The sequence below is a fragment of the Amborella trichopoda genome, chromosome 6 (genome assembly GCF_054954075.1).
Source record: "Amborella trichopoda isolate Santa Cruz 75 chromosome 6, AtrichopodaSantaCruz75HAP2 v2.0, whole genome shotgun sequence".
Classification (NCBI taxonomy): domain Eukaryota; kingdom Viridiplantae; phylum Streptophyta; class Magnoliopsida; order Amborellales; family Amborellaceae; genus Amborella; species Amborella trichopoda.
The window spans coordinates 14,808,953-14,832,091 of NC_142341.1; the positions used below are offsets into that span (position 1 = coordinate 14,808,953).

General features: G+C 35.0%; 1 protein-coding gene and 1 long non-coding RNA gene across 3 annotated transcripts; one reads left to right on the top strand and one right to left on the bottom strand.

The window, feature by feature from the left end:
- Positions 1-365: 365 nt before the first annotated feature.
- Positions 366-8,342, bottom strand: LOC18438227 (putative magnesium transporter NIPA3). 2 transcript variants are annotated; one of them, XM_006848416.3, is made up of 9 exons: positions 7,943-8,342; positions 7,485-7,643; positions 6,844-6,900; positions 4,445-4,535; positions 4,201-4,361; positions 3,769-3,896; positions 3,543-3,680; positions 1,225-1,317; positions 366-977 (listed from the first exon to the last, which is right to left on the bottom strand). In XM_006848416.3, the coding sequence occupies exons 2-9, from the start codon at positions 7,609-7,611 to the stop codon at positions 828-830; spliced, it is 945 nt and encodes a 314-aa protein (XP_006848479.1). In that variant the 5' UTR covers positions 7,612-7,643; positions 7,943-8,342; the 3' UTR covers positions 366-827. The 2 variants fall into 2 exon arrangements, with proteins under 2 accessions (XP_006848479.1, XP_088726525.1); XM_088870399.1 differs by lacking the exon at positions 6,844-6,900 and having other exon boundaries at positions 7,943-8,283.
- Positions 8,343-13,233: 4,891 nt separating this feature from the next.
- Positions 13,234-15,442, top strand: LOC148781622 (uncharacterized). The gene is made up of 2 exons (XR_016058202.1): positions 13,234-13,562; positions 15,184-15,442. It is a non-coding gene; the product is annotated as an uncharacterized LOC148781622 (long non-coding RNA).
- The last annotated feature ends 7,697 nt before the right edge of the window (positions 15,443-23,139 follow it).

Below are 23,139 nucleotides of genomic sequence, written 5' to 3' on the forward strand. Positions count from 1 at the left end.
CCTTCTTAAGCATATCTCACATTTACTCCCTGTAGTAACATACTATCTAGGAGTACTTTTTAGGACCCAAAATTTTGTCGATGTATCCTCCTCCTTCTACGGACCAACATTAAAAATTTCATAAGGACTCTATATTTGCTTTTAAAAAAAATGCAAGGATTGAACATAATATGGCTAATTTATAGATGGCCAGGCCTAGGTGTTTAGGAACTCAAAGTGTATAGTCCTTTTTTTTTCTTTTCTAAAATACTCATTGAGATATTTTAAAGTAGAAATTTTCAGATAAAAGAATACTCCTAAATAGGTTTTTCCTTGAGGACGTGTCTAGTGTGCCTCCGCCGAAGTGCACTGCATGAGCCCATAAATTTAATAACAAAATTCATTTATTTGAACATGAGCAGTTCACAAGCCTTTCTTGTTCTCTATGATGCTGAAAGACTAAGACGGTGGTTGACCTTTCTCATGCAGAGTGCCTTCCTCTTCAAGGTTATAACACTTTAGGAAGTACACCATGGTCCAAGCACCATGTCATATGATACTCCATGCTATACCACTATCTTTCTCATTAATGGACAGAGGAAATTAAGTTTACCTGGGTGAATCACATTCCACTTGGTCTCCATGCATCCATCACTGGGAACTGTTGGTGAAGTAGCTTTAAAGTCATACATCACACTCCATTGCTTTATAGTAGGCTTTCCCTAATACTTTCTTATGGACAGCTTGAAGTTGAATATGTTCCAAAAGGGATATGGCATGTGATGTCAGTGGGCAAAAAGAACCAAAAAATTGTATATTACAATGGCGATCAAGTGATTCTCAGTGCACTATGAGGCTGATGCTAGAATACTTTGATTATCAGGCAATGAGTTACTACCCATGTCCTTTGTCTTGTGGAGAAGAAAGGTTCCTGAGAGAATAGTTACAAAGCCGCATAACTCTGTCAAAATCTGAGATGCATTTTGTGTAGTCCAGTCCTGATTATCAAGCAAATAATGAGTCATTTCAAGGAAAAGATTGCAATGAAATCATTTCTTGCTTCTTATTTCTGCCTACACAGTTCTAAATAATCAACATGATCCAACTTGTCGATAAAATGGAAATTTTTGTTTATTTGATTTATTCTATATGTTGGTTCTCTAATCGTTAGTGTTCTAAAGTTTTTCTAGAATTTTTCCTTCAAAACTAAGTCCAGATTAAAAAATATCTATTTTTTGCGATTACCTTGAACATGATTACGCTGGCAACAATGGTTAGAGTAGTGAACATTACATAATACACTGGAGATATCACAGCAGTGTTGAAGGTATCCAGTGCCTGCATTAAACCAAATATAGTGGATATGAAAAACATGAGCACTGAACAAATAATTTCATAGAAAATGTTAATCTCTCGTGAAAATAGAATATCTTCTATGTATATGCATTTTTCTGAATGCTGAAAGCATGATTTCCTAGGAGTTTGGAACTCAAAATTGCCCTATATAAACCTATAAAATTATTTTTTGGAAGCAATCTTTATAAGTTTACAATGATATAAACACGAGGATAGAACAATATTTGTACCTTATGTCAAACCCCAATCAGCTTTCTTGTAACTAACTGAATCCAGAACTTCGTAATGAAAATATTGTACTGGTATATATGTAAAAGAGTTCTCCTTAGATGACTAAGCAGACATGAAAGTATTCGACATTTAAGAGCCAAAAATGAATAGGTTTATAAAAAATACATAAGAAAATATGAGATACTACATTACTTATTAATCTCAAAGAAGACTAGAACCAGATATTGGCATATGTAGTACATGAGACAATTAGTGCACCATACCCAATCAATTACATCATAAAGAACATGAGGTGATCAGACTCCAATACTTTTTTGACACCTTAACAATTAAATCAATAGAAATCAGGCACCTGAGAAACTCAAAAGTTCCATAATGACAAGCCGCTTGAATGGCTGAATTGGGAGCACCTGAATGAGGTCATAAGTGACCAAGGCTCTCATAAAGGTGACATGCACACAGTGGTATGTCTTTTTTCTTTATTTTTTTTCCTTTTTTTTTAATGTTAACTGTACACAATGTTACCTTCCTGATTAAAAAACAAAATTAATCATAATAATAATAGTAATGTATCAGAGCATCACATGGGCTGGCCAGGTTAGCACGATGCGTACACCTTGGCAAGTGCTAGACTGAGGCACCCCGGCCCTAACAAATTTTCATATATATGTTAATATTACATTTATACATGTAAAAAATTGGAGGTTTGAAAGTAAGTATATATTGAATCACATTTCACAAATATAACACGATCACAAAGAAAGTAGCATTCCTAATGCCATGAGGCTGATGTTTGACCAAAGATGACTAACCATTGTTGCCCGATCAATGATTCTTGATGTTTTGGATAAATCTTGAGCTTTAAATCTCCTCTTGTAACCTCTCTTGATATTTCAAGAAGAATCAAATCCAAAAAATTGGAGATTTGATTTCTCAAATATTTTTCTTTTTTCCAATCTTAAAAAAAAAATGGAAAAGAAAGAATTTTTTTATCTAAAAAATAAAAGAAAGAAAAAGAAATCAGTCTAGGGAGCAATCGGAGGTTGGAATACCCCCTAGTGCCTTTCCTACTTAAATATCCAGGGTGTGAGGATATTCATCGCGATGCAAAAATATCCATGGTTTTGCGGTCATGGTCCATGGGTAGCCTGCAGCAGCCACCTTGAATGACGCACTAGGCACCCACCTAAGGGGCCCACTTCCCCTGGACGAGGTCCGATGTCGAGTTGCCACCTAGGTGCCCAAGGTGGGCACTTTTGACACATTGATTAAAATTGAAACTTGTGAAATGAATGAAAACTACCCAAAAATTGCACAAGAAAAAAGAAATACGACTCAACCCAAAAAAGGAAAAAATGTCCAAATAATACAAGACACACTCACACACCAAAGAATGTGGCTTAGATGCCTCTTAAGGCATTGAGATCTGAAACCAACACCCACAAATTACACATCTGGACATATACTCCCTATACAAGAACTTACAGTTCTATAACTAATAATATAGTTTTAACTGTTGGACATTGGGGATACATCTCACATAAGTTCTGAAAATATGTATTACCAACATAAAATAGACTGACACAATAAAATTATTATCCATGCAGAGGAAGTATAACCATTCTAAAATGTTGTACGAAAGGTTCAGGTTTTTCAATCATTTGATTAGTTATCTCTATAATTTATGAACTTCAAGTTTTGCCAATGCTTCATGCCAAGCGACCCAATTATAATAGATATAATTTCATGCACTACTTCGAATGTTCAGGTCTTCTCAACTATAATCCCACGAGATAGAAACCAACCCATTTGAAGAATATGCATTGAAGTTCTTATAAACTTCTTATAGACAATTTGGATGCTAGAAACAACGACTAATCAGTAAATCAGTTCCCTATCAGGCTCCAACTAAATTTTTTTTTTTACTAATTTAAAGAATTTCCAATCATATATATTTACGGTGCTGCCTCAATCACCTTGTTCAAATAATTCATCTGAGTGAGAATGCAAATTGTAGCAACAATTGTGAACACCCAAGTTTGCACGTAGACAAACTGATTCATTCCAGAGAATGTTAGTTTTAGAGCGATTCCCAATGCTTTCACACTCATGACCTACACATATAAATAGAATAGAAACAATAAGCCATGGAAGAGGAAAAATGATAAATCACAGTATATAGATTAAAGGAAGTCATCATACCGTAAGAGACCCCATAAGAGAGCATATTCCAATATAGACCATCATGTGGGACTGGCCATAACGAGGAACAACACAGATAACAAGAAGAACAACTAAGGCAAGAACCAAGCACCAATAAACAATGAAACCTGTATAATAATATGATACTGCATTTATCAGTAAAGTACATATATAACTCCAACCAATAAATAAGCCAAATGCTTTTTGAGCCAAAATTTAGCATACAAGAGAAGATATATCTCAAAACAAGCTTTTGATGACGTTTTCAAACCCCATCAAGATTTCATATTTCTTTTTTTGAAACATGTTAAATATGCAGTGTATTTCTTAAATAATTAACTTGGTGGCCTAAAAAGTCATCAGCAAGAGTGTTACACTGAAAGTAAACAATAAAAGAAATCAAGTTCTTTAGAACTTTAATTGTTTAGGTACCTGGCTCAAGAGCAAGGTTCCAAACTTGCTTAACTGATTCGATCTCTTTCTCTTGAGGAGCATGCAAAACAATAGCAGTAGAACCCACAACACAAAGAACACAACCAAGAACGCCAAATATGTGCAACTTCTCTTTTAAAATAAAATGAGCCAGAACTGCGCTGCATGAATAGAAATTTTCAGAAAGGGCAAAATAACTAGAATATTACTTGGTTTGAACTTTGAGATGAGAGGCATCGCTCACCTGACTATGATACTCAGTGCTCCCAAAGGAGTTACAAGAATTGCAGGAGCAAATGCGTAAGCAGCAAAATTTGCAACCTCACCAATAACCACTAAGAAAAAAAGACGGAGTGAGAGTTCATGTAAACTATTCAATTATGAATGGTTGATTTAAAAAGAAAAAGTAGAGAGAGTATGAAAGGACATGACGGTGACGAATATGTGGAGATTTTTCTCTATGATTAATTCCCATGTGCTTTGCTAAGCCCAAGAAAATATTAAATTCTCATTGATAAAAATGAGGAATTAAACTTCTTACATACAAAATATACATGTCATTGCTATACGCATTTAAAGAATTTATCATAGAAAGCACAATGATATCTAAGAGCTGATTCTCTTTGCAAATAGAGTCCCAACAGAGGCTATTTCCATGTACTTGAACATATGCATCGACTTCACCACCATGATAGAAGAACAAAGAGGTCTCACACTCATAATCCGTTTATAACTAGAATAGGAAAGAATGATACAGTTTCTCAACTTTTCCATCAACCAAATTGTCCATGGTCCGAGGGAATTTTCCACTCACCGGCCATGGGCAGCCTGAGGTGGGCACCTCAACTGAGGTACTAGGCACTTGCCTAGGTGCCCATCTAGGGAGTCTAGGCATTGCCTAATCATCTGAGGCCAGCACGTTTTGAAACATTGAATAAGATTAAATTTGTGAAACAAAACTGCATGCAACCTACGCAAAAAGAAGGGACGAAATTAAATAAAATTTAAATTATCCAAGAGAAAACAATGAAAAGTGCATACAATATTACATCTCCAACAAATACAAGATGATGTCCGCTTTAACATTAAAACTACCTTTTGTTCCTATTGAAAGAGTTATAGTACTACTCGCCATACTAGCTTTACATGGATTTTCAAACCATAAATCTGGCAAGTTCCATAGTGTGAATAATTAATGCATTAAAAACTTTTGTAGCGGTGGCGCTGGTGATGAACTGTCCATGTCGACATGAACACAATGATCCCATTTCTCACAGCACTATGAACTCTACCCCATATTTCCTTGCAACATGTCTCTATATATGATAGGCTAGACAGTCGGTTGCAATCTTCTTTGATTTCAGCGCCCTTAAAAGCCACTACAGCAGATCTTGCAAGCTCCTTCCAAGTATACCTTGTTAGGTGTATGAAGTGTGAAGTGTAGTCATTTTTAGCCTCTCAACTCAGGTTCTAACATTCATATGACCAGAGGCATTATCTTGTTTTCCTCTTAGCTGAATTTGATAACAATAACATTCCTCGTTGATATTCTTCACTGGACTGTTGTCTCATAAACGCTTCTATGGACTCAAGTGACCTCCCAATGGTTGGTTTGAAGATTTCAAGATTTGCTGCTCTGGGGAGGTCCAATGTCAGTTAGTTAGTCCTTCTTGTTTATGAGACAGGTACGAGCTTAAGACCAATCCTGTTGGTTTATGTGGGCCACGTAGTCATTGCCAGTTAAGCTGTACAACAAACTTAGTTTCAGAGGAAGAAGATGAGCTCCTTACTTACATCATTGAAAGCGAGATTACCAGGAGCCCTGAATTGCAATTAAACAAATGGCATACATAAGATCGTATTTCTCTGGCTCATCTGATGGATGGAAGGAAGTTGGACACTAGCCAAGCGCAATGTCAGCTTCAGGTTTTCTATGGTGACTTACACTGGAGATGTATCACTCTCACCTGGTCAGATACAGAGACAGTGACATTTGCTGATTCACACCGGGCATGTTGTCCACACGGTCTATAGGTCCATCTACATAGAATATACTTATGTGAGTCTCAATTGTTTTTTGGTGCAGAAAAAACAGAAGTTATCATATAAGTCAAGTGCAGAAGAGAGTGGAGCCATTTCTTCTGCCTCTGATTAAATTCTCTGGATCACTTCTGACTGAGCTTTGAGTACCAATTATGTAGAGTACTCTAATAAATTGAGAATCAACAATCAAATATGCCTCCAATGCAATATTTCATATAGGGCCAAATAGTGGCTTTGGGGCGGGGAAGGAGGGGTTAACATCCTCATGTTCTTTCGGACGAGTGATAAAGTTGTTTTTACTGTCACTTCTGTGCATAAGGAGGGAGGGGGCTCGGTGTTAAGCCTGTGTTAGCGGCCAAGTGATGAAATCCTCTCTAATACACCTTATCACAGGATTGATATCCTACCACCCCAATAACCCTTTGAAGGTTTCCACTGGAGCTACATATAAAACATCAATATGGCATATTGATACTAAACACAAAGCAAAAATTCAATACCAGCTCAATCACTCTAGATAAACCCTCAAATGACAGTGCACTTTAGCTTCTAAACACAATGAAAACATTATAGGAAAAACAGCACCCACACAAAACTTACTTGCACCCATTCCAACCCACCATAAAGGCTCATAAAGGTATGAATAGCCTCCTAAACCTGAAAAAATGGCAGTGAAATTAATCATATGAGAATCTAACACTTACTCATGTTATTTTGATTTGCGCTCACTGTAATTCATTATCTAAATCAACAAATCCTGATCCTTAAGGTTTAAGTAGGAGCTTCCAAACAATTAATTATTATATGACGTTTCAAAACCCTGTTTTGCATCTTTCCTGAAAGCCATAAGGAAATGAAAAACAGGTCGTGAAAAACAGGTCGTAAAAAACAACTAAGAACCAAAAACTGGAAACTGAATCATATGTCGTGATTCATATGTCAAACTGCCAAAGGAAAATCCACGAAATGATAAAATGAATGATAAGAAACTCCATAGCATGGTTCAAACACCATAAATAAACATGGTAAACTCAGCAGTTCCATCTTGCAGAAACTTACTACCATCATTTTGTATCTCATTATAACATACAAAGAAAAGATATAATTGAATAACATATAAGACGAAATTGAAACCCCACAACCAAAACATTCGAAAGCAGAGAGTGGTACCCAACATTTAAAAAAAATAAAATAAATAAAATAAAAGAGAGAGAGAGAGAGAGAGAGAGAGAGAAGTGTACCTGCCCTAACGCCTGAAAACCCTGCTCTTTTCAGCCCTTTTTTCTTCACTATGAAACTACTTCCAATGAAAATGCTTGACGAGAGCGCGAGAATGAGCCCTCGGACATTATCCATTGATAAACCCATTGATGGATTCAAGTTTTTCCAATTCTTTCAGCCTACAGAACGGACACCACCAGCTCAATGGGTGAACAAAAAGACCAATTAAACAGTCATCGCAGAAAAAAAAGGCCTTAAAAGTTTCTTCATCCAATACCCATCAAAATGTCATCAAACAAGGAAAACCCAACAAAAATATTCAATCAAAAACACATCAAAACTTTTTTATCCTATAGAAACCCTTCAAAATCTCTCCTTCAACAGAAAACCACTCAAAATTTCTTCATTAAAAGAAAAACCCATCAAAAAAATTTCATCAAAAGAAAAACCGATCAAATCATTTTCATCCAAAACAAACCCATGAATATTTCTTCATCCACAAGAAAGACTAGTGCTGTGAGATTATTGAGCCAGATGGAATGCATGGATGAGTAGCAATGATGTTATGGTTGATGATGATGATGATGATGAGTTTGCTCTTTGAAACGAGTGGACGATTGCGAATTATGGGTTCGTTCGAAGAAGAGTCCTCATAAATTGGGGAACTTGAGGCAATTGACATGCCAGGCAAAGATGCATGACCTGGCCTAATGCATTGCATGGCATTTGATGATGGGTAAGCCACATGAGATGAGACATGCATGCATGTATGGGTATGCTATGTATGTGATGATGATGGTGAGTTGGAGGAAGAAGATGAATGTTGCTTCCGTTACTCTGGGGAGCTTTTAATTTGAATATGGCTCCGAATCCCGCCATTTTAGGACTGAAACGGTGGCTCAATCATCTATCCACAAATTTATGATGGTACTCTATGGGCACCCATCTTTCTAGCAATCCACCCACCTCAGTGATGAACAAAGGGACAATGGACCAGGACCAAACCCAACATCCAGACCCCGTGGGTCAAATATTAGACCTGAACACTATTTGGGTTCGGGTCCATGTGGACCCGACCGAGACTTGACCCGAGTAGTGTTATTTTATAAATATATATAATATTTTAATAATAATTAATTGATATTTACGTGTATATATATATAATGATAGGGTTCAGCTTGTATAGAGCCGAGGCTCTAAACAATCAAAGTATAGTGTACCTTCAATAGTAACAAGAAATATGGTTTCAATATTGAAAATCTTTGTGATAGCCTTAAAATATATTTTCATGTTCAGTTATTAAATTTAAAGATTTAAAAATACGGTACATCGAGCAGATCTATGAAAACTTGAAAATCTTAAAAATTGACAGTTCAGAAAATGCGTAACAAGATGCACTATTTCCAAATTTTAAAATCCATTTTTTTTTCATGTCCATGCATTTGATGTCGCGATGATCAATTTGAATATATTATCATTGAAAACTAACTTGTCTCTCAATTAGTTGTCCTCACACTCGTTAGCACTTCCTCAAATATATCTCTCACCATGTCAATATATCATCTAGAGAATTACTGTTTTTTTTCTAACACATCAAATTAGCTCTCTTGGTACTATATCTTTAAATCAATAAAGACCATGTGGAGTTCTTCCCTTCTCCCTAAACTTCTCAATCAATTGCCTAAATATAAAAATAGGCTCAATCGTTGACCAACCTAACATAAAACCAATTTGATTTCAGATACATCATTTCACGTTGTAATCATTGCTCAATCACTCTCTACATCAACCTCATCGTATGGCTCATTAGTTTGATCCCTCGAGAATTCTTATAATTTTTTGTGGTTCCTTTGTTCTTGTAAATATATACGATAATACATTTTCTCCATTTGTCTGGCATTTTCTTTGTTTTCAACATCTTGTTGAATAGTTTGATCATTTAGAATATGTCAGTCTCTCCCATGCACTTCCAAACCTCTATCAGAAAATCATTTGGTTCTAACGCGTTTCATACCTTCATCATTTTCAAAGTTTTCTTCACTTCAAAAGTTTAATCTTGTGAATGTATCTATGACTTACGATCTTATTTATGTTGAAGGTTTCTCGTAATGTGTGCTCCCAAAGTGTTTGTTATTTAATAATTTTCCAAAATATATAAATATTTGCCATCTTTAGTTGATTGCAACATTCTTCACCAATACCGTATGATCATCACTCTTAATGCATTTGATATGATCTAGATCTATATATTTGCTCTCTCTCATTTTACTAGTTTAAAGGTATCTTTTTCATCTTATCCAGTCCTCAGTTTATTTTATAAATCATTATATGCCTTAAGGTTAGCCTTACTTACTATTATCTTAGTATTTTTTTAGCATTTTTATATTTTTTAAGTTTTGATATTTTCTATTACACTGCCAAACTTTATAACATGATCATTTTTTCACTAATAGCCTTTTGAACCTCATCATTCTACCACTAAGTTTTCTTATAAGAATTTCTTTTTCCTCTAGGTTTTTCTAAAACTTCTTTTGCCATTTTCGTAATACTATCAACCATCTTATTCCACATAACATTAACTTCATGATCACAATTCTATTTTCCTTCCTTTTACTAATTTATTTCTGAGTGCCAGTTTGGATGTACCCAAAATTGGAATATTTTCTTATTGTAATAAAAAAATCTTGTGAAACCGACTTTGAACCGTTTGGATAAGCGCACGATTTTACTAGATTTTTAGATTGAAAGAAAAAATAATGTCGTGTCAAGGTAAAAGTTATCGTTCAAAAAAATTTAAATTAGACTTCAATTTTTTTGGATGAAAGTACGGCCTTCTCTCACCCCGTGCAAACCCCATACCCAGCTTTCTCACTATTTACCCATTACCCAACACTCTTTCTCTCTCTATCTCTCTAATTGCAAACCAAAAACCCAACTCTCTCTCTAGCACCCTGCTACCCAACTCTCTCACTCTCTCTATCTCTCTAAGAAGCTCCTCTGGTGTTGCTAATGGTTTAGTGGCACCAAGCATCTGTACCGACTAGAGTCCATGATTGATTCAGGATTGAAGCCAGGGTTACCATATTTGATCCCCAATTGCAGTCCTCTCTCTCTTAAGTGGTCATGGTGAGTCCTAGCTGCATCTTTGATTTGAGCCCAACACTTTCTCTCTCTAGGATCTATTTTCTCTCTCGAAGTTGTAGTGAGAGAAGATAGGGATTTGGGTTGAGGTTTGTGGGTCATGGCTTCCGAAGGCAAGGGGAATGTTTCATCAAAGGTGAAGCTCATAAATCTAGTAAAAAATGGTTTTTCTTCTTCTCCCAATAAATCAAATAAGGAAACTTTGACGGTGAATGAGAAGAAAATTGAGAGCTCAAACCGAGGGGCTGGAGATTTGACGCAAAAATTTGTAGTAACTATAACAAAACAAGAGGTACCCATTTTGGATTTGGGTTTCTCTCTATTTCTCGCTTGATTTGATGGGTTTTTTTGGGGGGAGAGAAAGACAGAGAACACCAGTGTTTATAAAAAATAACACAAACCCCAAATTTATAGAGATGGACAAATTCTCTCAAAAAACCCTAGGGTTCATCAGAATCAACAAAAACCCTACATTTAGAGGGAGGGTAAGCTTAATACACTGAACCAAAATGTGCTGAGAAAGAAAAGAGATCAAGAGAGGTAAGAGGGGAGGAGGGAGAGACCATTTGGTGAGGCGAGGGATTTGTGACAGCATAATACAAATCCATAAAGGGGGCTAAAATAAAATCCTCGTCTAACACCCAAACAACTTTATAAGAATAGAAAAATACTTTTGCATTTTTTTCAATTGCCATTTGAAAAACTTGTAATTTTTATGAATAACAAATTCTTTTTATTGGACATCCAAATTGGCCCTAAATAATTCTATTTTCTTTGTTTTTAAATTCTACCACCACATAATTCTTGAATATCTATTAATTTCACTCCTTCTCTTCTGTCTCTTATGAAGACATCTATCACCATAAGCCTATGTTGGGTGTGTGAACAAATATAATAACTGCAGGGATACGGTTGTATATTAGAATTGTATAGAATTTGTATTTTACAGACTTACCAATTATTAAAGTCTACTATATAAACATGCGATTCTTTATGTATAAATTTACCATAGGAACATCAATTTTATCATTTAAGAGAAACAACATTCTCACGCGGTATCAAAGTACTGAAATCCCGCACTTTTGAAATCCACACCTAAAAACCGCCTTGTAATACCGGCACGCAATGCCGTCCTTCAAATACCACCCCATGAAAGCACACCTGCAATAGCACCCTAAAGAAATCCAAACCGCCCTTTGTCAAAACTGTCCTCTATCAAAACTACCCTCTGTTAGATATATCAAGACCGCACTCTGTCAAAATTGCCTATATCAAAACCACCCGATGTTAGATATGTCAAAACCAGCGTTTTAAAAAACGTCGAGACGAGAAAAGGGACCGGATCGGTTGAAAAATCGGAAATCGTCTGGTTCTAGAGAGAACCGGACGATTCCGCACAGTGACTCGCCGATTCACTGTACGGAATCGGCGAGTCCGAACAGTGAATCGGCGAGTCCGTACGGTTTTTTTTTTTTTTTTTTTTTTTTTTTTTTTTTTTTTTTTTTTTTTTAAATCCATGATAGATTTTTTTGTAATACTTGATCGATTTTTTTGTAATCCATGATCGAATTGTTTTTGTTTTTTTGTAATCCATGATCGAATTTTTTGGTTTTTTGTAACCCATAATAGAATTTTTTGTAATCCATGATCGAAATGTTTGTTTTCTTTTCTTGTAATCCATGATCGCTTTTTTTGTTTTTTTTGTAACCTATGATAGAATTTTTTGTAATCCATGATCGAATGTTTTGTAATACATGATCGAAATGTTTGTTTTTTTTTTGTAATCCATGATCGAAATGTTTGTTTTTTTTTTGTAATCCATGATTGAATTTTTTGTTTTTTACTTTTTTTGTAACCCATGATAGAGTTTTTTGTAATCCATGATTGAATTTTTTGTAATCCATGATCGAACTGTTTTTTTCTTTTTTTGTAGTCCACGATTGAATTTTTTGTTTTTTTTTGTTTGTTTTTTTTTGTAATCCATGATCGAATTTTATGTAAACCATGATCGAATTTTATGTAATCCATGATCGAATTTTATGTAATCCATGATTGAATTTTTTGAAAATTTGTGATTTTTTTTTTTTAATCCATAATCGAATTTTTTTTGTAATCCATGATAGAATTTTTTGAAAATTTGTGATTTTTTTTTTAATCCATGATCGATTTTTTTGAAAATTTGTTTTTTTTTTTTTTTAATCCATATTATTCAAAGAGAAAAAAATGAGAGATGATGATTCTGAGGCCACCCTATCCCAGCCATATTATTCACATATCGAGTCCCAACAGCAACAGTGTAGAGATGAATACGAAATACTGTAAATTAAATGCTGAATGGCGGTTCATACAGGGAAAGAACATATCAATATTCGCATATTCATTCAAAAACATGAAAATTCTTAATGGAGTACCTTCTTTTTTTATTGAATTCCTAAAAAATAATATTTATAATAAATTTTAATAATTTTTTCGAATTTTTTTTAAGCTTTATTATGATCGATTCACCCGATTTTCGATCCGGATCGCCGATTCGCAGATCCGGATCTGTTTTTTGGAAGCCCATCCGGGTCAACGATCCGTTTTTTAAACCATTGGTCAAAACCATTTTGTGATAAAACCACAGATCCACTAAAAAAAATGCAAAACTTCGGGCCCCTGAGATTAAGTCCCAAATCGTTTTCTTGATAAATTTGGTTTCGTCCAGAGATAATCATCTTCAAATCTGAAGGCTCCTTTGTTCAGTTGATCGCTTCAAGCTAATCCAGGTCGTTCTCTCTCTCGTTTTCTGGTGAATCAAAACTGGATTTCTGCCATTTCCTCTCTGTGTTTTCTGTGGTCGCCGCTTTTTCTAGTTTTCCTCGACTGCCACTCTGTGCTTGCCGCTCTCACTGTGCTTGCCACTCTCTCTATGCTTGTCGCTTTCAATGTTTTTCTCTTGGCATACCTCCTGGTACCAGGTATCCAAACCCTTACCCCTTTTTTTTACTCTCTCGCGCTCTCTCTCTCTCTACCGTTTAATACCTATACCCTTTAACCTTTTTTCTTTTTCACTATTTCTATCTTTACCATTGAATAGCCATACGTGGCACTTTTTTTTTTTTTTTTTAACCATATCTCATGTCCTTTGCTTCATCTTTTAGGCCTTGTTTAGTGTTTTATATAACTTTAGCCTCTAAACTTGCATCTACCTAAGTCAATAGTTATGTCTTTTTAGTTCGCTTGTTTTCATTATCGCATGGCTATAAGTATATGTCTCTTTCTTCTTCAAATAGAAAAATTGGAGAGTCTTATCAGTTTGTACTTATTAAACTCAATGAAAATAACTACACCTTTTGGGTCTCATTTATGCAGAATGTAATTCATGAAAAATGATTACTTCGATACATAGATGAAACCCAAAAGAAACTTGATGAGCGAAAATTTCTTCTTCAAATAGAAAAATTGGAGAGTCTTATCAGCTTGTACTTATTAAACTCAATGAAAATAACTACACCTTTTGGGTCTCATTTATGCATAATGTAATTCATGAAAAATGATTACTTCGATACATAGATGAAACCCAAAGTGGTGGGTAAATAATGCTTGAATTATGACATGGTTGATAGTTTCATCCGAGAGAAACATAGAGATCAATTTGAGCAACTTCAAAACTGCCCAAAAAGGTTTCTTGAGGAGATTTATCATCAGACAACTGAGCACGAAAACACTAGCTACTACATGATCTCATCTCACTTAAACAGGAAGAGCAATCTATTAAGGATTTCTAGTCTTCCTTGAAGATGCATTGGGATGCTCTAGCACTTATGGAACATGTGATTGAAAATGGTTGTCGTGCAAAAATAATTGCAAAATCAAAAGATCAATTTCAAGTAATTGAATTTTTAATGGCACTTCGTCCAGAATTTGAAAATACCAAAAATGCCCAGTTACACATAAGCTGTCTCCTACTTTGAATCGAGCCCTTTCTGAGTTAATTGCAAAAGAAACTAAGATTAAGTCCCTTAGTTCAGTTTTTAAGCGAGAATCAGCTTTTACTACATCACATCCTCAGAGACCAAGTGAGACTAAACAACATCTGCGAAATCCCTCCTATGTCCACTTTTTTGTAAAAAGTTTGGACACATGAAGTACACATGCTCAAAGAAGAAGAACTCATCCTGGTTGTTGTTGTTGATACAAGTCAATAATTGAAGAATTGTGTTTCAACTCAAGTTGCATATCATATCCTTTCTACTGCTCCATCCACCGTAACACTTACACTTGAACAAGGTGCAGTCTATGCTTTCCCAGTCTCGTCTAACCTCTAGACCCAGGTCATTCTTCTTTGCCTGATCAATTCAGGAGCCTCTCATCATATGATATCTAACGAGTCAATCCTGGTAGACTACAAGCCTTTTTTTATACTGTTATACTACTAATGGAGCCACTATGAAAATTTCAAAAATTTACTCTATATCTCTTACTTCTAACCATTCTGGTGTTTATCATGTTCCTTCAATTGCCATGAATTTGTTCTGTTGACAGATTACTCACTCAAATTATAATGTTGTTTCTTCTCCAACTTGTCGTTACTTATAGGATCAACAGTCAGGGCAATTTATTGGAACTGGGTGTAAAGTTGGCAATCTGTACTGCCTGGACTACCTTTATATGCCAACCTCTTCTATCTGTGTTGTCTTTGTCACATCTCTAGTTGTTAGTTACAGTTTTTATTATCTCGTAATGATCTTGGTACTGTTGTAAATAAAACCTTTACTGATGTCTAACATTGTGAAACTACCAAGCTTGTTAAATTCATGTTTTACCTTCTCTCGAAGTAATTCCATTTCATCTTCCATATTTGATCTTGTGTATACTGATGTGTTGGGACCTGCACCTATTTTATCTATCGGGGGATCACGATATTTTGTAACATATATTGATGATCACACTCGTTATTCATGGGTTTTCTTATGAATAATCTCATTGAATTTTATATAATTATCACTAAATTTTATTTATATGTAGAAATCCAATTTTTCACCAAAATTAAAGTCCTACGTTTAGATTCTGGAGGAGAATACATCAGTGAGTTGCTTCAATTTTTTTTTATGACAAAAACATTCAACACAAAAAAAAATGCCTTTACACTCCAGAACAAAATGGTGTTGCAGAGTGTAAAAATAGTCATATATTAAAAGCCACAAGAGCACTTCTTTTGTCTCAAAAGAATTTTGGGCAGAAGCTGCTCGTACATCAATTCATCTCATCAACATTATGCCATCCTCCATTTTATCTAGAGAGTCGCCCTTTGAAAATTTGTTCACAATCACCTAACTTTTCCCTTATGCGTGTGTTCGGTTGTACATGTTTTGTATTGTTACCCTCAACTAAGAGAGACAAGTTCTCTCCCAAGGCTGTCAAATGTTTTTTCATTGATTACCCTAATCACCAAAAAGGATATAGATGCTATGACCCTATGACTAAAAGACTTTGGGTATCCCGACATCTTGTGTTTTTTGAGTATATTCTTTTTTAAAAAAATAAAAAGGATAGCTCATCCTCTCACCTTTCTTTTCTAGTCCCCTTTTTTTATTCTGTTCTAACTTCTTCTGAACATTCTAGTTTTGTCCCTCAACTTGAAGAACGGGAAGAAGTTCAACCAATTCATGTTGACAGTCTTGATCAGAACCTTGCACTTGCTGATCTTATGCCGCTCTCTGCTTTTAAAGGAAGAACCTGTGTATGTATCCCACATGCCTGACGTATTGATTATGAAACCTTTTTACCTCAGCACCAATCATTTCTTGCTTCTGTTTATTCTTATTATGAACCCTAGATTTACAAAGAAGCTACAAGTCAGCTTGAGTGGCAACAGTTGATGACGGATGAGTTAAATGGTCTTGAACTTGTACCTCTTCCAAAAAGAAAGACTGTTGTTGGATGTCGATAGGTATATAAAATCAATACAAAAGTAGATGGCAGTATCGAATGATACAAAACTCGTCTTGTGGCAAAAAGTTACAACGAGCAAGATGGAATCGACTTTGCAGAAACTTTTGTCCCAATGGCCCATATGACTATTGTTCGGACACTGATTTCAGTAGCGTCCATTCAACAATTGCTCATCTATCAATTAGATGTTAAAAATGTTTTTCTCAATGGTGATTTTAATGCAGAAGTGTATATGAAGTTACATCTTGGGGTTAAGGATTATCAAAAGAGGATGTTGAAACTTCAACGAGCCCTCTACAGACAAAAACAAGCACCCCATGCTTGGTTTGAAAATTTTTGCAGTGAAGTCCTATCTGATGGATTTCAAGAGTCTTCACGATCCAGACTTAATCATGTCTAAAACTTCTGAAGGGCGAGCCCTCTTGTTGCTATATATGGACGACAAGATCATTTTGTAATGATATTGCACAATTCATAAAATCAAACGGAAGCTCATTCAAACCTTCGAAATGAAAGATTTGGGGTTCTTGCGCTAGTTCTTTGGATTAGAGCTCGTCTATTCCTCTTGTGGTTATCTGCTTTCACAATTAAAATATCCCTCGAGATTGTTTCCCAAGCTCAACTAAAGGATGATATAAATAAAGTTGATTCCCTTATTGAATTGGATGCTAAATGTCGAACTACAGTTGGTGAATCTATTTCTGATCCAACCTTTTATAGACAACTAGTTGGAAAATTGATATATCTAACAATATCAAGCCTAAATATTGCTTATGCAGTTCATGTGGTTAGTCAGTTTTTGAGTATTCCTCGTTCTGTTTGTCTAGCTGCCATCTTGTGCGTCATTCATTATATCAGAGATAGCCTTCACCAAGCTTTATTTTCCCCCTCTTCTTTCACCCTCGAGCTTCGTGCCTACATAGACTCAGATTTTACAGGGAATCCAAGTGATTACAAATTTACCACAAAGGTTCTATATTTTTCTAGGTGACTCTTTTATCTCCTAGAAAAGCAAGAAACAAAAACATATTGCTCAATCTACTATGGAAGCTGAATACAGGGCTATGGTACAAACTACCACTAAGATTGTTTAGGTCCATTAGCTGCTCGCAGACATATGTCTCGCTATTATTACTCCCACTCCACTTTATTGTGACAATAAAAGTGCTATTTATATTTCAAAAAATCTAGAGTTTCATGAACGTACCAAATATATTGAAGTTGATTGCCACTATGTTTGACAAGAATATTTGACAAGCACAATTTATCTACCCCATGTCCCTTCTGTTGCTCAAGTGGCGGACTTCTTTACCAAATTTCATTCTCTGCATCACTTCTCACACTTTGTTCCAAACTCTCCATGATTGCTTTCAAATCATCTCGAGTTTGAGAGGGAGTGTGAATAAATATAGTAATTGCAGGGGCATGGTTATATAATACAATTGTATAGAAACTGTATTCTACAGATTTAGTAACTATTAACTGTATAGTGTATAGGCATGCAATTCTTTCTATATAAATCCACCATTGTAGCATCAATTTTATCAATTAAGAAAAACAATATTCTTACGGGGTGGTCAAACTCTCTCCTAAGATAACCTTACAGATTTTACATGTTGGTCGATCTTCTTCTTTAACTAGAAAGAAGTCTATCAGCCTTTTATGTGATCCATTTATCATGCTTTTTAAAGTATGTATTTACTTTTGCTAGGTTGTAAGCCATAACAAAATCCTGAATAGCATCACCTATCTCATTTCTTTCCCCAAAACATAGCCTCCATAAACCCTATAATATCTTCCACTACATTTACCTAAATACTATTTAAGCCCTCTCCTAAAAAAGTCTTCTCTTCATTTTGTATTCCTTGGAGTAGTCCATCCATGTTCTCCAAGAATTATCTAGAATAAAAAATCAAAAGATAAAACCAAAAAATATTTTGGAAGGCAAAAAGGCAAAATAGGGCCTAAAAAATGAAATTTGAGATCTTTTTTATTCAAAAAACATCGTTAAGGCTTTTGTAGATCAATGTGATAGGAACAATTTGGGACATATATGAATGGATCTGATAATAAAATGGGAGAGAAATCAATTTTTTTTTTAATTTCGGGTTAAAAAAAAACCCTAAAATTTGAAAAGTCAATTTCTCTCATTTTTATTTTTGATACTACAAATTAATAGGGGATTTGATGGAGCGCTCAAATGGAAATGATTTGGAACGAATTTCAAGTTCTTTCATTAATAATCGAGAGATGAATTAGCATAAAGATTTATTTGAATTATGGGTTTAAAGAATCACGAGATTTTGATGGGAAAATTTTGTCAATCTCAAATTGATCGAAATAAACTAGTTTTGGATTGAAAAGAAGTCTTCAACAATCAATTTCAAGGTTAAATTGCAGTGGATCAATCATTTATCTAAAACCGGTAAAAAATGGACCTTAAAATTAGTAATTTAGGGTTAAGTAGCATTCTTTTATTTTTTAGGGTACCGAATGACTCTTCTCTTGCAGAATGAGTTAGATTTTAGTGATCAGTAGAGAAAGCGAGGTCGCCCAAAATATAAGTTTAGGGGCATCACGTATCTTTACAGATTTGATTCTCTTCTAAACGTATTGGCAGCACTAACTCAACTCAAGGATATGTTTATAAGACCATAAAAAGCTTTCTAATTCATAACTAATCTAATAATAAAAGAACTGACCAAAAAATAAAATAAAAAATAAATAAAAGTAATTAAAAGAGAAAGACTAATTGCATACTTGAGAAACCCGAAATTGGGGCCTATATTACACCTTTTGAAGCCTTCTCATGTCCCTAAGGTTTTGGATCTCCGAGGATTTGATCTAGGTTTTTTTAGAGATTTTGAAATGATTTGAGCTTAGGAGCTTTCTACGAATTTTTCTTAATTTTTCAAAGGTTTTCGTTAATTTTCTAAGTTTTTTAATTTTTCCTATTTTTCTAGGTATTTGGACTAATTTCTTAATTTTATAGGCTTTCCCTAATTTTTTTAGGATTTTTCCAAATTTTCTAGAGGGTTTTTCTAATTTCTAAAAATTTATGAGAATTTCCTAATATTTCTAGATATTTTTCTAACTAATTTTCTAGGAATTTTAAAATGATTTTTCTAGAATTTTGAGGGAGAATTTATAGGTTTCATAGAGTTATAGTTGAATTTATGGATCAAAGTTTAACTCCTAATCCAACTGAGTAAGGGGTAATTGGGTCAATTTTCATACTTATCCAATCAAAAAACCGCCTCAAAAGGGTTTCTAGAAGGTTTGGAAATGCCTCTGAGCCCACTGGGCTTGCCTGAGTGCGGCGAGTCACGCATAGGTTAGGTCGAGCCCTAAACCCGCATGCTACACGATGTGTGTCGCTCTACAGAGTGTGGTTGAGTGTTGTACAAGACTAAAATATCATTTACCTAAACAATTTTCCAGGGCCATAATTTTCTAAATGTAAGTCCAATTCAGGCAATTCTTAGACCATTAGAAATATTGTGACATCCTCTATAATTTGGAACTAAATTTGGTCAAATTTGAGTTACTTTTGAGGCGACTACAAGGTTAGGATTTTAGGGTCTCGGTTTTAGGTTTTTGGGTGTCAGATTGGTATTCGGGTTAGTTTTCTTGCTTCCTATAGCTCATGGGTATCTGAGGTGATTATTTGAGGGTCTTAATATAGGTTTTGGATGAATTTGAGACAGTTCTAAGGGTTTGGGTTCACTATGGCTCATTAGGCATAGTGTGGTCCTTAGGGCTTAGAATCAAGGCTTCTCTCACTTGACCAGTTCTAAGAAATTTTTCATTTTTTAATCACTTTAATCCATGATTTAAAAAAATGTGTGGTTTGTATAAGGTTAACGCTTTAAACAATCAAAGCCCTTTAAATAATATTGAGAAATGTGGTTTCAATACTGGAAATCTTTGTGATAGCCTTAAAATATAGTTTCTTCTCTAATTATAAAAATTTGAAAATCTTGAAAATTAATGATCCAAAAATGCATTAGAAGATGCACTACATCCAAAACTTGAAATCCATTTTTTTTCTCATGTTCGTACATCTTGAGGTCGAGATGATCAATTTGAGGATTTTTTGACATCAAAATAACCTCTTCTAATGAAATTTTTAATGTGCACTTTAATTTGATTGTTTAGAGCCTCTCACTTATATAAAATCTTTCCTTTTAAAAACAAGATCATTTGCCCAAACCAGTTTATTCACTTCTCACTTGTGCAGTGTGTTCACTTGCATCTTTTTTTTTTTTTTTTTGACAAATATTTCTACTTTTTATTGATAACTACAAAAGGAAATTACATCATTAGAAGTAACAAGAGAGGATAAAGAGGTATCACTCTTAGCTAAAGCATCAACCACACCATTAGCTTCGCGATAAACATGAAAAAATGAGACCGACAACATCGCTGCAACATCCAAAATCTGCAACCATTGATATCAGAGTTACCACGGGACCCTCTAGTCCTTATTACACCATCTCATCACATTCATTTAATCCCTTTCCATCATGCAACTGTTATCAAGATTTTTAACGATGAAAATCTTCAATCCAATAAAGAAAGCACTAAGCTCAACAAAATTTGTAGTTGCAATACTTATCGGACATGTATGTAGCAAATAAAATATTTCCAAAACTATCACGCAACACTCCTCCAATCCCAGCTTGGCCAGGGTTACCCAAAGAGCTCCCATCAAAATTCAGCTTTAAACATCTAAGGCAAGGAGCAATCCAAATATCTATCGGTCTACTACTTCCAACACCCATAGAGAAGAAGTTTGTGAGATTGATTATAACATCTACTTGAGAAATGCCCCATCCCTCCTTTGTAGTTGAAAGCCAAGACCAAATAGACAGTTTGATGTTATGAATTAATCTATCATAGGAGATTGAAATCCCATTAAAAGTCCTCACATTTCTCTCCTTCAAACCTCCCAAAGGATCACACCTTTTGCTATCTTCCAAAGCATCACACCTTTTGCTATCTTCCAAAGCACATTACCTGTCTTAGGCAGATAATGTAGAGCTAAAAGCGAGACAATCCCCACCACAAATTGGGGAAGCATCATAGTAACCCTTAACACACCAAATAACCAATGCCAAATTCTCACTGTAAATGGGCAATGAATAAATAAGTGCGCACCAGATTCACCATCTGCTTTGGAAAACAAACAAACATTTGGCAATATCTTTCCCCTTTTGATCAAATTATAAATGGTCAAGACTTTATTCTGTGCAGCCAGCGAAATAAAGATGTGAACTTTATAGGGAATCAGACACTTCCAAACTTGAACAATGTTAGGGCAAGACCTCTCCATCGGTTATGACAAAAAAAGATTATAGCATGATTTGACCGAAAACACACCTTCACTTTCAATTTCTCATATCATCTCATCCTCAGCATTCTATGAGATATAGGCCTTATCCAACAGTTCCATCAATGCACACCATCGAGACATCAACACATTATTCAACCTACTATAAGCCAAAATCATGTTCCATGAAAACAAGTGGCCCCTTCTCTCAACTACTTCACAAAACTTTAAGTTTAGTCTGGAGACAATCCCAAATAGCTTTGGGAAAACTGATTTAAGCAGATAATCCCCTGGCCCCTTATGGTGCCAAAACAAAACCTGACTTTCATAGCCTATATTTCATCTAAAGGAACCGAAATGATAGGTCTATAATTAGAGATAGCACTTCACAAATTAGAAGTATCCTTACTTCTTCCACCTCCAAGCCAAAGTTTATGTCTATCCATACCATACTTTGATAATAAAACTTGGTACCAAAGTTGATCCTTCAGATGGAGACTACATCACCACCATTTACACAACAAAGTTTGGTTAAACATTCTAACATTTCAAATACCCAAACCTCCTTCCTGCTTTGGAGTGCAAACTATATTCCATCTTAGTAAATGAAATTTCTTAGCCTCATCACAAGAGCTCCAAAGAAATCAATTTTTTTTGCAATCGAAGCTGGTATATTGATCAAGGACATCTGGTAAATCGGAAGGTTAGCCAAATAAGATCTCAACAAAGTCACCCTCCGTCCCAACGACAAGTACTTATGCTTTCAAAGATCAAGTTTGAGTTGAACTCTTTCAAGCACTATATCCCAGACTGCAATGGAATGCCTTGAGTCTGAAATAAGTAAACGAATGTAGGTGACAGGAAAAGAACCCACCTTACACCCTAAAACACTTGTCAAATTCACTACCATAACCTCTGAGCAATTTATACCAATCATTGAAGACTTATGGAAATTAACTTTCAGACCCAGAGTAACCTCACAAACTTCCAAAAAGCTGGCAATGTTCTCTACTTGAAGAGATCGGCATCACAAAAAATTAAAGTATCATCTACATATTGCAAATGTAAGACATTGATACCTAAGTCAGAGATTTTGAACCTGCAAAATGACCTAAACTCTCCACCCTACTCATCATCAAACTAAAACATTCAGCGTAAATAGTAAATAGGAAAGGAGACAGAGGATCTCCTTGACGAAGTCCTCTAGAAGCATTAAAAAAGCCAATGGGACTCCTCTTGAATAACACCGAAAAATGGGCGAAAGAAAG